At 47.7% G+C, this 12877-nt stretch overlaps 1 protein-coding gene across 3 annotated transcripts in view; it reads right to left on the bottom strand.

The window, feature by feature from the left end:
- The window catches only part of LOC121536692 (tyrosine-protein phosphatase non-receptor type 4-like), a 91574-nt gene that overhangs the window by 17640 nt on the left and 61057 nt on the right, over positions 1 to 12877 (bottom strand). For all 3 annotated transcript variants that reach the window (XM_041844135.2, XM_041844134.2, XM_041844136.2), the window contains 6 exons: positions 11228 to 11291; positions 9130 to 9302; positions 8420 to 8488; positions 7685 to 7819; positions 7205 to 7363; positions 707 to 863 (listed from right to left, as the gene is read on the bottom strand). In XM_041844135.2, coding sequence (XP_041700069.2) covers positions 707 to 863; positions 7205 to 7363; positions 7685 to 7819; positions 8420 to 8488; positions 9130 to 9302; positions 11228 to 11291 — 757 coding nt within the window. The remainder of the gene's footprint in view (positions 1 to 706; positions 864 to 7204; positions 7364 to 7684; positions 7820 to 8419; positions 8489 to 9129; positions 9303 to 11227; positions 11292 to 12877) is intronic.

Raw genomic sequence — 12877 nt, 5'->3', positions numbered from 1 at the left:
TTCAAGGTCATGAAGCAACTGCTTTCTATCCCTCTCGATCACGCGTTCTCTCGTCTCTCATTCTCCATGTCTGACCGGACAAGTTTAAGCGGGAGCGCAATGGATTATGGTCATTATAGTTAATTACCACGTTTTCTGCGCAAAACTGTTGAATATTGGCCTGTTGGAACTCCCTACTACATCGCACAGTTCAGGCTTCATCTGACTTATCTCTACAGAAACTGCACATTGAGCTCACAGAAAAAAATCGAAACAAAATGGAATTAAAATATTTTTAAAAAATCACTAAAATATTGGTTAATTGCTCAGCACGAGTGGTCACTGAATGGTTTGATGAGCATGAAAATGAAAATGACGTAAACCATTAACCATGGCCATCTCAGTCACCAGATCTCAACCTAATTGAACACTTATGGGAGATTCTGGAGCGGCGCCTGAGACTAAGTTTTCCACCACCATCAACAAAACACCAAATTATGGAATTTTTTGTGGAAGAAGGGTGTCGCATTCCTCCAATAGAGTTCAAGACACTTGTAGAATCTATGCCAAGGTGCATAAGACACTTTATGTTCGTGTTTCCTTTATTTACATTTAACATTTTAGTCATTTAGCAGACACTCTTATCCAGAGCGACTTCCAATTAGTGAGTGCATACATTTTTCATACTGGCCCCCCAGTTACCTGTAAGTCTATGGGGTGGTCTTACCGTGGTCTTGTCGGTTGCCATGGGGACGTCGTACATCTCATTGATGTGGTTGTCTAGGAGACTCTGCTGGGAGTGAGCCTGGATGATCTGGCTTAGGTTCTTCCTGGACTGTTTGGGAGGCAAGGCCGGGGGCTGACCATCTACTGTCTCTGGGGATCTGGAGCGAGACAAACAATGTTAGCTAATGGTACAGTACCTTCAGTCAGTCAGTCCTTGAACCTTTTTCAAGATAAGACACACTCCATTTCCTAAAATCCAACAGAGCTCAGTAAGCCATCCAGCTAATCAGAGCTTTTGGTTTAGTTGAGACTCCAGTTGCCCCTGTGGCCATTGGCCAATAGCAAAGCAGAGCTGCTACAGTACATTCTCCAACAGAGAGACACAGTGGGTGTGTGTTGTTCTGTGTACCCACAGTCATATATATAGAGAGAGTTGGGCCAATGCGGTTTCTGTCTGAACATTCCCAAAGCGCCACTTTCTCCATAGCAGTTGCAAAGTGATAATTGACGCTTCCAAGTTGTGCTGTTTATTTCTGATAGTTTTCAAAACCTATGAATATGTCCATTGAAAGCAGATATGCAATTTGTTAACACCACAACACAGTACAGACTTGTTGTGGTGTTAAGGATATCATACAGACACCCGACAAGGCCCAAATCCCCGTCATTCGCGTGAGGAAGAGACAGAGATATCGTGGACGTAGAACGGGGTGCCTTGTAAGGATCCGACGGCGAGCGAGTAAACTGCCTCTTCCATCAATCCTGTTAGCCAATCTTCAATCATTGGATAACAAATTGGATGACCTAAGATTACGGTTATCCTACCAACGGGACATTAAAAACTGTAATATCCTATGTTTCACCGAGTCGTGGCTGAACGACGACAATGATAACATACAGCTAGCGGGCTATACGCTACATCGGGCAGGATAGAACGGCTGACTCCGGTAAGACAAGGGGTGGCGGTCTGTGTATATTTGTAAACAACAGCTGGTGCACAAAATCAAATACTAAGGAAGTCTCGAGGTTTTGCTCGCCTGAGGTAGAGTATCTTATGATAAGCTGTAGACCACACTATTTACCAAGAAAGTTTTCATCTATATTTTTCATAGCTGTCTATTTACCACCACAAACCAATGCTGGCATTAAGATTGCACTGAATGAGTTGTACAAGGCCATAAATCAACAGGAAAACGCTCATCCAGATGCAGCGCTCCTAGTGGCCGGGGACTTTAATGCAGGGGAAACTTAAATCCGTTCTACCTAATTTCTACCAGCATGTTAAATGTGCAACCAGAGGGAAAAAAACTCTAGACCACCTTTACTCCACACACAGAGACGCATACAAAGCTCTCCCTCGCCCTCCATTTGGCAAATCTGACCATAACTCTATCCTCCTGATTCCTGCTTATAAGCAAAAACTAAAGCAGGAAGCACCAGTGACTCGGTTAATAAAAAAGTGGTCAGATGACGCAGATGCTAAGCTACAGGACTGTTTTGCTAGCACAGACTGGAACATGTTCGGGATTCTTCAGACAGCATTGAGGAGTACACCACATCAGTCACTGGCTTCATCAATAAGTGCATCGATGATGTCGTCCCCCACAGTGACCGTACGTAGATACCCCAACCAGAAGCCATGGATTACAGGAAACATCCGCACTGAGCTAAAGGGTAGAGCTGCCGCTTTCAAGGAACGGGACTCTAACCCGGACGCTTATAAGAAATCCCGCTATGCCCTCCGACGAACCATCAAACAGGCAAAGAGTCAATACAGGGCTAAGATTGAATGGTACTACACTGGCTCTGACGCTCGTCGGATGTGGCAGGGCTTGAAAACTATTACAGACTACAAAAGGAAGCACAGCCGCGAGCTGCCCAGTGACACAAGCCTACCAGACGAGCTAAACCACTTCTATGCTCGCTCGAGGCAAGCAACACTGAAGCATGCATGAGAGCACCAGCTGTTCCGGATGACTATGTGATCACGCTCTCCGTAGGCGATGTGAGTAAGACTTTTAAGCAGGTCAACATTCACAAGGCCGCAGGGCCAGACGGATTACCAGGACGTGTACTCCGAGCATGTGCTGACCAACTGGCAAGTGTCTTCACTGACATTTTCAACATGTCCCTGACTGAGTCTGTAATACCAACATGTTTCAAGCAGACCACCATAGTCCCCGTGCCCAAGGACTCTAAGATAACCTGCCTAAATGACTACCGACCCGTAGCACTGACGTCTGTAGCCATGAAGTGCTTTGAAAGGCTGGTCACGGCTCACATCAACAGCATTATCCCAGAAACCCTAGACCCACTCCAATTTGCATACCGCCCCAACACTCCACACTGCTCTTTCCCACCTGGACAAGAGGAACACCTACGTGAGAATGCTATTCATTGACTACAGCTCAGCATTCAACACCATAGTGCCCTCTAAGCTCATCACTAAGCTAAGGATCCTGGGACTAAACACCTCCCTCTGCAACTGGATCCTGGACTTCCTGACGGGCCGCCCCCAGGTGGTAAGGGTAGGTAACAACACATCTGCCACACTGATCCTCAACACGGGGGCCCCTCAGGGGTGCGTGCTCAGTCCCCTCCTGTACTCTCTGTTCACCCATGACTGCATGGCCAGGCACGACTCCAACACCATCATTAAGTTTGCCGACGACACAACAGTGGTAGGCCTGATCACCGACAACGATGAGACAGCCTATAGGGAGGAGGTCAGAGACCTGGCCGTGTGGTGCCAGGACAACAACCTCTCCCTCAACGTGACCAAGACAAAGGAGATGATTGTGGACTACAGGAAAAAAAAGAGGACTGAGCACGCCCCCATTCTCATCGACGGGGCTGTAGTGGAACAGGTTGAGAGCTTCAAGTTCCTTGGTGTCCACATCACCAACGAACTATCATGGTCCAAACACACCAAGACAGTCGTGAAGAGGGCACGACAAAGCCTATTCCCCCTCAGGAGACTGAAAAGATTTGGCATGGGTCCTCAGATCCTCAAAAAAATTCTACAGCTGCACCATCGAGAGCATCCTGACTGGTTGCATCACCGCCTGGTATGGCAACTGCTTGGCCTCCGACCGCAAGGCACTACAGAGGGTAGTGTGTACGGCCCAGTACATCACTGGGGCCAAGCTTCCTGCCATCCAGGACCTCTATACCAGGCGGTGTCAGAGGAAGGCCCTCAAAATTGTCAAAGACTCCAGCCACCCTAATCATAGACTGTTATCCCTGCTACCGCACGGCAAGCGGTACCGGAGTGCCAAGTCTAGGTCCAAAAGACTTCTCAACAGCTTCTACCCCCAAGCCATAAGACTCCTGAACAGCTAATCATGGCTACCCGGACTATTTGCACTGCCCCCCACCCCATCCTTTTTACGCTGCTGCTACTCTGTTAATTATTTATGCATAGTCACTTTAACTCTACCCACATGTACATATTACTTCAACTATCTCAACTAGCCGGTGCCCCCGCACATTGACTCTGCACCGGTACCCCCCTGTATATATAGCCTCCCTACTGTTATTTTATTTTACTTCTGCTCTTTTTTTCTCAACAATTTTTTTGTTGTTGTTTTATTTTCTAAATAAATGCACTGTTGGTTAAGGGCTGTAAGTAAGCATTTCACTGTAATGTCTGCACCTGTTGTATTCGGCGCATGTGACCAATAAAATTTGATTTGATTTGATTTAATCAATACAAATGTCTTAAATTCGCTGCTCTGCTCTGTTATTTTATTATTATTTTTTTAACCTTTATTTAACTAGGCAAGTCAGTTAAGAATAAATTCTTATTTACAATGACGGCCTACACCGGCCAAACCCGGACGACGCCGGCCGGTTGTGATACAGCCTGGAATCGAACCAGGGGGTCTGTAGTGACGCCTCAAGCACTGAGATGCAGTGCCTTAGACCACTGCGCCACTCGGGAGCGGGTAATTTCATCACAAACATTTTAAGAATAAAGACTCTAACATGGCAGCTGTCCTAAAACCTGGCTGAACTCTCTATATACAGTATATGGCTCTGTGTGTACAGTGGGTGTGTGTTATACAGTGTACCTAACCATCCTAGTCACTCAACAACAGAAATCGCAGGAGGACCAGGGGGACTAGAAGCCAGTCACAGCACATTGTCTTTGTTTAGCGTCCTGTATGCCAGGCTGGTGTCACAACACAGGAGACACCATGGCCTGGTCCGGAGGGAGACCCTGCAGGAAGGACAGACAGGCCTCTCCAACATAAACATACACTATGCTGACATCAGCCACAGGCCTGGGGGGAGGGAGGGAGACAGGCAAGACTACTGCTCACTGACCACAGGGAGATGCACAGTAACACACTTTTTCAAATACTAGTTTAAACTAGAGTATTTTTTTCTGAAATGCTGGATAATTAGCTGAACTAATTAGCTGAATAAAAACAAACAGGGCTGTATTCCGCTAATTACATCAAGACAATAAGATATAATGTGCTACAATCGCTGTCCTTTTTCACAATGACTGTAAAGTCAGGGAAAGTTCAATATTCTATTTTTTCTTTAAAAGGTCAGGCTGGGGTCAGCAGCCTTTCAAGTGACAGTGTAGTGGGATGTTTTCCAGGTTTACAGATCAGGTTGTAGAGGGGGAGGTGTTACATGACCTGGTTGCTATGCTTTGGTTTCAACAACCTGAAACCTTATCCTCACTGAGCTAAGGCTACGTGACAGGGAATATGGTTGTTTTTATGTTTATTTTTGAGAGAGAGCGAGGGAGAGAGTGTGTATGTGCGTGCGTGTGTGTGTGTGTGTCACTGGATATAGCAGTGATGTGTGAGCTCTCAGGAAGAGTGAGCAGGTGGTTATGTCATCTTCTGGATCAATGACAAAAGACATGAGCAAATGGCTTGGCACGGAATGTGGGTGGGTACAAGTTTGTGTATGCCTGTGTGTGCGAATGCAGAAGTGAAATGCGAGAGAAAGTATATATGGTGAGTGTAGGTATGTTTGTGTACATATGCATAGGTTGAATTGGGATTCTGTAAGTGTCAGAACTATTCCCTCCATTCCCAGTACAGGTTCAGTATCTGTCCTAGTGCTGTTGACAGTTCTTGGTAAGATAACACAGCAGAACATATAAATATCATTCCTGCTCTAAGATGATAAGACAGTGACATATGGAGACTATTAATTTGTCCTCCACTCCTAGTGGCACTTACCCAATCTAGCCTAATAATAAACAGTTATTGGAACTCTGAAAGGCATCTCAAAGAACATAACAGCCAAGGGAACTGGAGTACAGGGTTGGCTGGAGGTTGAGGTTGGGATGTTGAGCAGAGGGTGGGAGAGTTCAACATAGCCCCACTCATCAGGGCAACCCAACCCTACTAGCCCAGGGGTTAGGCTACTCTCAGATGTTAGTGAACCACTACTGCATTGGTAGAATCATTGGGGCAAATTCGACCTAAGAGTGGTATACTGGGCCCCGTGTAGCTCAGTTGGTAGAGCATGGCGCTTGCAACGCCAGGGTTGTGGGTTCGATTCCCACGGGGTATGAAAAATGTATGCACTCACTAACTGTAAGTCGCTCTGGATAAGAGCGTCTGCTAAATGACTAAAATGTTAAAATGTAAACATGTATATGGTTCCCAGTCTAAGACACTAGGGGTTAGGCTACTCTCAGATATCAGGATTTAAGTGGACCACTACTGCAGTAGACTAGAGCCACGGGCCGGGGGCATTTTGACCTAAGAGGGTTATACGGCTCCCAGTCTAAGACAGGCCAAAGGCATTATTATGATTATTATTACTATTATTGTGTTTATCACCCCCCCTCCCCGCCCCCATCCTGCTCCATCCCAGCCCTGCCGAACCCCCTCCATGCCCCCAGAGCTGTAAACACTTTTTGATAGCCCGCGTTCAAAGTCTCTGTTTCCATTTAAGCCCATTGAATGACATTTGGGAAAGGGTGTGAACTGTAATTGTAAGCCACAGACCACAGGCTAACCGTTAAAAATCAGCTGTTTCAGCAGTCGGAGCAGACAGCATGGCACTGGTACTGTCAAGTCCAATTTAATGTGGTTTCCATAGATTTTTAGACAGCGGCTTTAGTGGGGACTTTAACAGTAGAATCTATGCACTGTCACCAACTTTCATCCTCATTAACAACTATGGTGGTGTTTTGTTGGGAGAGAGCTGGTAAGAGAACACCATTATATTCTTTGACAGTCTTGCTCAGAGCCCTCACATATTGTTTCAGTGTAGGCCTAGTCTCTTGTACTGGGCTATAACTAGGGACCAGAGTTGTTCCTGGTCCGATCATGCAGTCATGTCAACAGGGCTACTCATAACCACCACCCCTCTCATCTTCCTCACTACTGCAGTGTTTCCAGTGTCCACAAGGGGTCAGACTTACGAATGGAGTCCAGTCTAATGGAGTTGCCGTGAGTGGAAGAGGCTGATTTGTGATTGGGGTGTGTGTGCGTGCGTGTTTGTGTGTCAGCAGACTTACGGGGTAGAGTCAAGGCTGATGGAGTTGGCCTGGGTAGAGGACGCTGATTTGTGATTGGCGAAGACAGGGAGGCTGGGCGAAGCGTGAATCACATGGTCCACCAGGTGCCCCACCGACGACGGCCGCATCCGCGTCCCCTCCTGTACGAACGAGTTCCGGCTGCACGCACACACACAAAACGGTGGTTAGGAGGATTGTGTGAGTAATCAAAGCAAATGAATGTATGCTATCCACACTGTTGGAAGACTTCTATTTTATTTTGATTGTATGATGTTTTGTCCAGCTCTCTGATACACTTGAATGTGTATAATTCCTTTCATTTTCGATCATGCAATGAAATGTGTGAGTACCATTACTGACGGTATTGGAACAGGAACTCCCTCACAATGTAGATCTCTCCCTCTCTAAGGTCATGTATGGAGGGCATGATATGTGGGCATTATAATAGGACATGCTATAAGGAGGAGTGCCAGGTATTACTGGTTAGGGGTTCCGGGTGGGGAGCGTGTGGGCAGGCTCTGGGTCTCCAGCCTCTCGTCTGATAGGCTGTTCTTGCTCACCACCTCCCAGTCTGTCCCGCCCATCAACTTCCTGGACAGGGGCTTACTGGGAGACCTATTCAGACAGGAAACACAATCAGTCACATGACCGAGCCAAGGAGGAAGTGATACTGCTGACCAATGGGATAGAGGACTGTGTGATAAGGGAGATGGAAAAAGACAGAGGCAGCCTATTTCCTATATAGTGCACTACCTTTAACTAGGGCCCACATAGAGTGCACTATATAGGAAATAGGATGCCATCTCAGACACAGCCAGAGTGATGAAACAATACATTCTAAAGCCCAGATGTAGATGCTGACTGAAAACCCAGCTCAGAGAAAAAGATTGAGGCTGTAGGATGTGATGATTAGCCCATCAACACCACTAATTCATCCTACATCACCTCTAGGATGTGACGATTGGCCCATCAACACCACTAATTCATCCTACATCTCCTCCGGGTAGAGGGCAATAATAAGGCACTAAACTAATGCTAATTAGCTGGTGCTTGTTCACCATCACTTCCTATATTGACTTTGGGCATTACAGACTTCAGGCTGTCATACTCTTAGAAGACCTCATAACAGTAACGCAGCCTAACAGACGCATTGAGAATGTATCTGTTCATATAGATACATGTCCATACAGTACAGTGGTGTGGTGCATTATGTACCTGGCGAACACCCGGTCCTTGATCCCCTTCTCTTTGCCATACTGCACCGACTGCACCTCTGTCCTCCCGCTGCAGAGACAACGTTCAACCAACATCCAACCATCATTTTAGTAACATTCAGCCACATCTTACAAACTGCTGTGCTGTACCTTACTTCCCAACGGGCGCTTCAATAAAGTCTCAAAAACCTCCCAACTCTCCACTTCATGTTTCAACCATTTCTCAGACTTTTCTCCAAAACCCGATTTGTCACAGCACAATCTAGAAGAAGTTTCTTAGCCCCCTCATCACCCCCACTCCCAGCACAGCTCAAAGCACATACTCAAGTATTTAAATTTCAACATTGAACAGTTTACATTTGTTTGTACTATTTCTAAACTACATCTGAGAAGTGAGTCCATATGAATAATAGAAGAACTCCCTATTCCCAAAAAAACTAAAAAGCGTTTCGAAAAACTGAAGAAAAACAAGCTCAGTTCTGGGGCATCGTTAATAATTCAACTACTTTTCTCTAAGATGAGAGCACGATAGCCAACAGCTAATGGAACTCCCCAAACACTTATGATTGATGGAACTTGTCATCGTGACCTAGCAAACATTGTACCTGTGTTGACATTTCAATGACAGCACTTTGTGCCTGGCGGGGGTGTGTGTGTGTGTGTGTGTGTGTGTGCGCATTCTCATGGGTGGCACTGGGGATTTTCTCCTACCAGTAACGGAACTTGGAGCCCAGGGAAAAGTAGTGGGTAAAGAAGTTCTTCTGAGGGGGAACAGGCCGGTCCAGACGGAAGAAGGTGTGGTGTTCTACACAGGTCTTCCATAGGTTCTTACAGGCTCTATAGTTCACCATGTTAAACCCCAGCAAGGTCTCCCTGGTCTCATTCTGTAAAGGGAGGGAGGGAGGGAGGGAGGGAGGGAGGGAGGGAGGGAGGGAGGGAGGGAGGGAGGGAGGGAGGGAGGGAGGGAGGGAAATAGTGGGGAAAGGGAAGGAGAGAGGGGGAAAGAGAATGACTGAGTGATTGACAACAATAATGACAAATGGGAAAGGACATGTTTCCATACTGTACAGAGAGTAATACAGTCTGAGCTGCTGGTATGCTGGTATGTAACCGATTCCTTTAGTCCATAGGCTTTACTGTTGACTATGATTATCCTTGTTCATTGTGACCTAGGGTTGGAGTCTGTTTGTGTGTGTGTTTAGCATGCCTGAGACTACAGTAGCAGTAGTGAGGTGGTGTTGAGTCAAGGTCTTGGTCCTATTGTCACAGAAGGGGGGAGGTGTCAAGACAAGGCTACACTGCCTTGTTCATAGATGGGGGGGAAATAATGTGTTGGATTAGCCACCATGATTTGGTGGGTTTGTCACCTGAGGAGATAGGCAGCAGGGGGTAAATCCCTGTCTGCAGCCACAACATCCCCATACCCCTCCCTCAGCCCCCAGACAGTCTCCTGATGGCACATGCCACTAGTCATGAAGACATGGTGGTCCCACTTGGGTAATAATGTTCACAGGGACAGCTAATGTTCTGGTACAAGTTCAGCTCATATAGCCTGTGTTAGCCTACACAAACAGAAAAAGCCTGCAAAAACAACCACACCTGCATCTTGACTGTCCACACCTGCATCTTGAAAGAACTTCAAGGAAGAGCAGATTCTCTGAACAACCCCGTCATCATGTACATTAGACTAGAGCTCACCTAGCCTCACCATGAGGTCGGATAAAGTAGGGCTACTCAATTGCTCACTGGAGACAACTCACTAGTCCAGGAGAAGAATAGAAAAAAAGGGGCAAATTAATTTCCTGGTTTGTTGTTGCTTTTTAAAGCGTGTGTTGTGACCCGTGCACACATGACCGGCCGTGATCAGTCTTACCCATCTGTCCATGGCTGCATCCCAAATGGCACCCTATTCCCTATATACTGTACTACTTTTGATCAGAGCCCTGGTCAAAAATAGTACACTAAATATGGAATAGGGTGCCATTTGGGATGCGCCATGAATAATACAGCCTGAGTGACACCATGGAGGCTGGCCGACGGCTGCAGTGCTTTTAGTACAACTGCTCTGGAAATACACCTCATCCATTATTGAACCAGGAAAGGGAGGAGTGGATGGGGGGTGTTTTGGGGATATTTTCCTGAGATTCCATGGTTCCATCATGGGGCTTAACGGAACAGAGGAGAGGAGGGAGTAGGAGAGGGAGCCAGCAGCTTTGGATTCAGTTTCAGATCACGCTCCCCGCCTCCTGCCGCCACACGCAAAATGCATTATCTATTCTTCATAATTAATAAGCATTTAACAGGCTCTCCCTGTCTCGCTGTCCCAGATTCCAGAAACAGTCAGCGGCGGAGCAGGCCGGTGATTATGCCAGCGTGCCAGTTAGTCAAATAAACAAATAAGGACGCTGGGTCTGGGTGAGGGGGCAGTGTGTTGTCGTTAATGTCTAAGATAAGTTGTTTCAGATTGATATGGATGCCTGTGGTGTGGGGAGAAATTGGATCAGTGGTAGACGGTCAGTAAGTCCATTAGCAGTACTAGCTAATCTAGTCTAACTCATCTAGTTTCCACCCTGACGATGAGCCAGAGAACTGGGTCTTGTCTGGTGAAACTTATGACAGGGAAACATGGTCACACATGCTCATAGGAAGAACTTAGGGACTGCGTTCACTACAAAGTGTGGTCCGCTGGGTAAGTCTTCATTCCTACTATATGAAAGACTCCTCTGACTGACACATTGCTGCTAGTAGATCCCATCTCACATTTTATTGTCAAAATAAGGACAGTGAAAACAACGGCTTGAATACCTACCACTTCTCTCCTGAGCTGAACGAAGAACTGTTTGCACTTGAACGATATTTTCACAATCTTCAACCTGAGGGGGGAGAGAAACCCACAGAAATGAGTCACAATTTGTGTCACTGCTGAGGGTCCCCTTCTTTCACAGCTCAAATCAGAGCCACTGCAGAGAGAGAAGCTGACTTTAAAATGTCTCCCTATCAAGACTAATCCCTCCCCTCTCCCTCCTCCCATCCCATCCTCGCTCTCCCCTCTCCCCTCTCCCTCCTCCCATCCCATCCTCGCTCTCCCCTCTCCCTCCTCCCATCCCATCCTCGCTCTCCCCTCTCCCTCCTCCCATCCCATCCTCGCTCTCCCCTCTCCCTCCTCCCATCCCATCCTCGCTCTCCCCTCTCCCTCCTCCCATCCCATCCTCGCTCTCCCCTCTCCCTCCTCCCATCCCATCCTCGCTCTCCCCTCTCCTTCCTCCCATCCCATCCTCGCTCTCCCCTCTCCTTCCTCCCATCCCATCCTCGCTCTCCCCTCTCCATCATCCCATCCCATCCCATCCTCGCTCTCCCCTCTCCCCTCCCTCCTCCCATCCTCGCTCTCCCCTCTCCCTCCTCCCATCCCATCCTCGCTCTCCCCTCTCCCTCCTCCCATCCCATCCTCGCTCTCCCCTCTCCCTCCTCCCATCCCATCCTCGCTCTCCCCTCTCCCTCCTCCCATCCCATCCTCGCTCTCCCCTCTCTCCTCCCATCCTCGCTCTCCCCTCTCCCTCCTCCCATCCCATCCTCATCTTTTCCCTCTCCCTCCTCCCATCCATCCTCCCCCTCCCTCCTCCCATCCCATCCTCGCTCTCCCTCCTCCATCCATCCTCGCTCTCCTCTCCCTCCTCCCATCCCATCCTCGCTCTCCCCTCTCCCTCCTCCCATCCCATCCTCGCTCTCCCTCCCTTCCCCCTTCCCCCTTCAGCCCTTTTCCCACTTCTACATGACTCACAGCTCAACCAAATATATTTTACATTCTTACACACACACACACACACACACATTCTCTTTCTCTCTCCAAGGCAGTGAGTCATGCCCCATCTAAGCAAAGCTAATTTGTCAGCCCGTTGTGGATAGAAATAGGAGCGAGGCTAGAATCCACACAACTCACTCTCTCAGACACATCTCTGTTCCGAGTCACTGGACCGCTATGCTTTCAACTCTGCTCTATGAGGAGTAACGTTATGCATCACCTTTTACTAGTAGGGGCAGGCGAGCCAAACAGAGAGGGAGTGGTCGATAGAAGCAAGCCTTTTTGTGTGATGGTTGCAGACAGCTGTTGTAAAACGCACCACTGTTAGCAGCCCTAAATTTAGCCGGACTGGAAAGCATCTGAGCCCATATATTTTCAAATGAGCTGCCTGCGCTACATCAAGCAGCTGGCTTTTAAGAATGAGCGTGTGTGTGCTGTGAGGAGCTAGTAGGGGGTGGGGGGTTGGGAAGTGTGTGTGTCAGTGTGTGTCTCTGTGTGTTGGATTATCACATGTCTGGTCGGGATTTGGGCTGTGCTATTCCACCCCTGGCACACACTTCCAGTAGCCCCACCAACTGGGCTGAATATCTAAGAATGAAAGCTTTGGGCCTCAAAGAAAATCCACATGAAAGCCTCAACCGCTCTGAGTCTGCTCTCAGA

This window comes from Coregonus clupeaformis, chromosome 23 (genome assembly GCF_020615455.1).
Source record: "Coregonus clupeaformis isolate EN_2021a chromosome 23, ASM2061545v1, whole genome shotgun sequence".
Classification (NCBI taxonomy): domain Eukaryota; kingdom Metazoa; phylum Chordata; class Actinopteri; order Salmoniformes; family Salmonidae; genus Coregonus; species Coregonus clupeaformis.
Note: the sequence above shows the minus strand (reverse complement) of the source record. Positions and strands in the feature narration are given on the sequence as shown.